This window comes from Protobothrops mucrosquamatus, unplaced genomic scaffold (assembly GCF_001527695.2).
Source record: "Protobothrops mucrosquamatus isolate PMUCROS unplaced genomic scaffold, P.Mucros_1.0 scaffold3307, whole genome shotgun sequence".
Lineage (NCBI taxonomy): Eukaryota > Metazoa > Chordata > Lepidosauria > Squamata > Viperidae > Protobothrops > Protobothrops mucrosquamatus.
In genome coordinates this window covers 13,442-17,093 of record NW_015389297.1, presented here as the reverse complement: position 1 = coordinate 17,093, position 3,652 = coordinate 13,442, and the positions used below count along the sequence as shown (strand labels likewise).

Below are 3,652 nucleotides of genomic sequence, written 5' to 3'. Positions count from 1 at the left end.
CAGGTTGTAAAACACCGTCCTAGAGCAGGGCTCTTCAACCACTGGTACGGATACCACCTGTGGTACATTGGCACCTGGTAGGTGGTACGCGACCATCCTAGGAAAGTGATAGCAGGGGAGAGGAATGAGCTGAACCGGTGGCAGCACCGCACAAGCCTGAGCGAGAGACGGCTGGAGCTGCAGGGCTGTCAGGGCTCAGCGGAAGCGCCAGGATCAGTGCCGCTTTCCAGCTGATCGGCGCTTCTTCGGGGCTGTCAGGGCTCTGGAAGTGCCAGGATCAGTGCCAGGATCCTGCTGGAGCTCAGTGCTGATCCTGGTGCTTCTGCTGAGCCCAGAAGAAGCGCCGATCAGCTGGAATGTTGCAGCCTCTCCAGGGTCTTGTGATTTCCATTCAGAGGCTTGGCAACGGACTCATATTTATGACGGTCACAGTGTCCCAGGGTCATGTGAAGTGACCAAAACCTGCTGCAACCACCCAGCAGACGGGGGGAATAAAAACCAAACACCCCCCACCCCACCCCCGCTGCCAATCCTCAGCAGAAATGCTCACAACAATGAAAACCTCGGACAGGAGGAAGAGCGCTGCCGGGCAGGCAGGCAGGTATCTTGCTCGGCTGTGGCTTGGGGGGCACTTTTTTCAGTGCCATTGTAACTTCAAACAGTCACTAAGCAAACTGTTGTAAGTCGAGGACTACCTGTACTTTATCACTTTTTTCCTTTTTTGGGGGGGGGTCATCAAGTTTTTGACCCCTTGCTAGGCGACTGGTGGTACTCGGATGTTGCCATATCCTAAAAGTGGTACAATGGGTGAAAAGGTTGCAAAACACCGTCCTAGAGGATCCCTCCTCCAGTGGCGCCCCACGTGGGCCCAGGAGAAGACGGCACTTACAGTAGCTGCGTGCAACGACAGGCAAAGAGAGATTCAAAGACAATGACGGATGCTCACGATTGGCCACAGTGTCAATTTATTTAGCAAGAGTAGGAGAGGACGCCAGACGAACCCCCCCCTTTCTCTCGCGAGGCGCAAAATTGACGCGTATAGACTTGGATCACAGTGGCACCTCGGCAGGTTTTTTCCCTCGGTGAGTGGAGTCAGTTAAGGCAGAGAGAAAGAGCAAGAGGGAGGATGGGGGTGGGGGGTGGGGGAAGGAGAGCTGGCCGGGGGTTCCTGCAAAGAGAAGGACCAGGCCGACTGCCGAGGACCTTCTCTGTCTTTGCTGGACACCGGCCCGTCTTTGGCGAAGACCCGTAAACACGAGACGGAATCAAGAGGCACAACGTCATCTGTAAGGACCGGGAGTTCTCACAGGGCATCACTCGGAAAGCCTTGGCACTCTCGGCAGAGTCGGGGTTGAGGGGCACAGGACCTGCCCGTCGGCTGGAGGCTAGATCTCCTGCAAGGACGGGCCGGGGTCGCTGTGCTCGCGCTTCACCTGGGGCTTGCAGGCTCCGGCCTCGTGCCCTAGGGCACCGAAGGTGTCTGCGGGAACGAGAAAGATGGGCCCAGCCTTAATCTAGGGGAGTGGGGGAAGAAAGCCCCCCAACGGGCCGGGAAGAGGCCTCCCCATGGAGGAGGGCCAGAGGATCCGTACCTTTCTCGAGCATAGCCGGAGACAGGGAGGCGAGGTCGCTGAACTGGAAAAGAGAAGACGGGGGTTCAATGGGGCTCCCAAGGCCCATCGCAAGTCCCTCACTTGACGCACCCACAGCTGACCCATCACAAAACCTAACTGACCACACAAAGAACACCGACACAGACACCCCCTAAACGCCGCTGAAGACGTAGCCTAGCCTGGTAACGAAACGTTCGGAAACCGACCCACCAGCTCGGAGAACGACCCTCCACCCTCATCCGACACCCGAGCGACAGATATCGGCCACTCTAGCAAATTCAGATTCCTGTCTCGGTGCAAAGCCAGCACTGGGAGGGGGCTGGGGGGGTCTTCCTGAACTGAGCAGGCCTCTCCCAGAAGGAGAGAAGGTCTTTCCACTCCCTCTGGGCAGGTAGTTTTAAACAGGGAGAATCGCCCAGTTGGCTGGCCGTCCACCTTGCTTTTGTCCACATGCGTTTCTCTGAGTTTCTGACAGCCTTTGGGATGGAGGGGGGGGCGCGCTTCCCCTGCCCCAAAAGGCCTCCCCAGCCACGATTACTGTCCTGCAAGAGACTCTGCCAACCCACCTACCCAGAAGCAGGAAGGAGAACGCGGCTCCCCGCTTGCCTTCAGCCGTTGTGGCTGCGCCATCGCTGGAGGTTTTTAAGGAAAGACCAGACAGCCATTTGTCCAGAATGGTATAAAGTCTCCTGCTGGAGCAGGGGGTTGGACTAGAAGACCTCCGAGGTCCCCTCCAGCTCTGGTACTCCGTTATTCACCCAGCCACCAGGGGGATTCTGGTGGCTCCCTGCACGGCTGCTGGCCAAGCCGTGCCCAGCGCTCACCTCTCCCATCACGGCGATGGGCGTCTCCCCCGTGGCTTCGGCCACCCGGTGCTCCACCAGGTAGAACATGTACTCATCGTAGAGGAGTCGGATCAGGTGGAAGGAGCCAAAACTGGCGGCGCTGCGCAAGGTGAGGTCGCGGATCACCATGGAACTGAGGGGGGAAGAAAGGGGGGGGGTNCCAGGGTGGGTGAGGGGGGAGGAGGAAGAGGAGGAGGAGGAGGAGGAGGAGGAGGAGAACTGTGGGGTCCTTGGTGCTCTCTGTGCTTGGTGGTTCTCTTGCAGATGTTTCATTACACAACTATAACTAGGTAATAGCATCAGTGCTAGAAGGGAGGGGGGTTTGGGTAGAGGAGGAGGAGGAGGAGGAGGAGGAGGAGAACGAGAACCGTGGGGTCCTTGGTGCTCTCTGAGCTTGGCTGTTTTCTTGCCGATATTTCATTATACAACTAGGTAACATCACTACAACTAATGCATTATCATTATTTGTGTGTGGGCGTGTGCGTTTGTGTGTGCGCGCGTTTATACACATGGGGGTGGGCAGGGGTTCCAACTGAATGGCACAACGACAGGCTCTTCCAAGTGAGAGAATCCTTTCCAAGTAGAAAGCCAGCAGGTCAGACTGCAGAACCGGTCAGTTTCTCCGCCCCTCGGGCCCATGTCTCTCCGCAGGGGCGCAGGGGCCCTCCGGTCCCTGGGGGAGGAGGGGCTGGCGTGCGGTGGGGTGGGCGAGGCAGGAGGCTTACCTGTAGAAGGACCACTTCAGCAGAAACTGCCGGGCCGCCCGGGGGAAGCTGGCCGCGCCCTCGTGCGGCTTCAGCACCTGGGTGACCACCTCGTCCAGCCATCGGGCCCACTGGTCCAGGGAGCTTTGCTGCTGCAGCGTCACCTTGAAATCCTGCTCCAGTTTCTGCACCAGGCCCTCCTCGCACTGGCAGACCCAGGAGGCTTGCTCCTGCCATGGGGGGGGGGAGAGGGGGGAGGGAGAGACCCAGAGAAGGTTGGAAGCTCAAGAGGAGACTCGTGGCTCAGGGCCGAAGGGAGCCCTGAACGTGGTGCCCTCTGAGCTCGGTGCGTCTCCTGCAGGCGTTTCATAACCCAACTAAGTAATGTCATCAGTGCTGGAAGGGAGGGGAGGTGGAGGAAGCAGAGGAGGAGGAGGAGGAGGAGGAAGGAGAGAGGAGGAGGAGGAGGAGGAGGAGGAGGAGGAAGGAG

The 3,652-nt window shown here is 58.7% G+C and overlaps 1 protein-coding gene across 1 annotated transcript in view; it reads right to left on the bottom strand.

Annotated features, from left to right (window-relative positions):
* Nucleotides 1–1,382: 1,382 nt before the first annotated feature.
* The window catches only part of LOC107297439 (DNA-binding protein RFX2-like), a 15,474-nt gene continuing 13,204 nt past the window's right edge, over nt 1,383–3,652 (bottom strand). Inside the window, exons 8-11 of the mRNA XM_015826802.1 lie at nt 3,184–3,392; nt 2,438–2,591; nt 1,593–1,635; nt 1,383–1,480 (exon numbers count right to left, since the gene is read on the bottom strand). Of these exons, the coding sequence (XP_015682288.1) occupies nt 1,386–1,480; nt 1,593–1,635; nt 2,438–2,591; nt 3,184–3,392 (501 nt within the window). The 3' untranslated portion in view covers nt 1,383–1,385. The remainder of the gene's footprint in view (nt 1,481–1,592; nt 1,636–2,437; nt 2,592–3,183; nt 3,393–3,652) is intronic.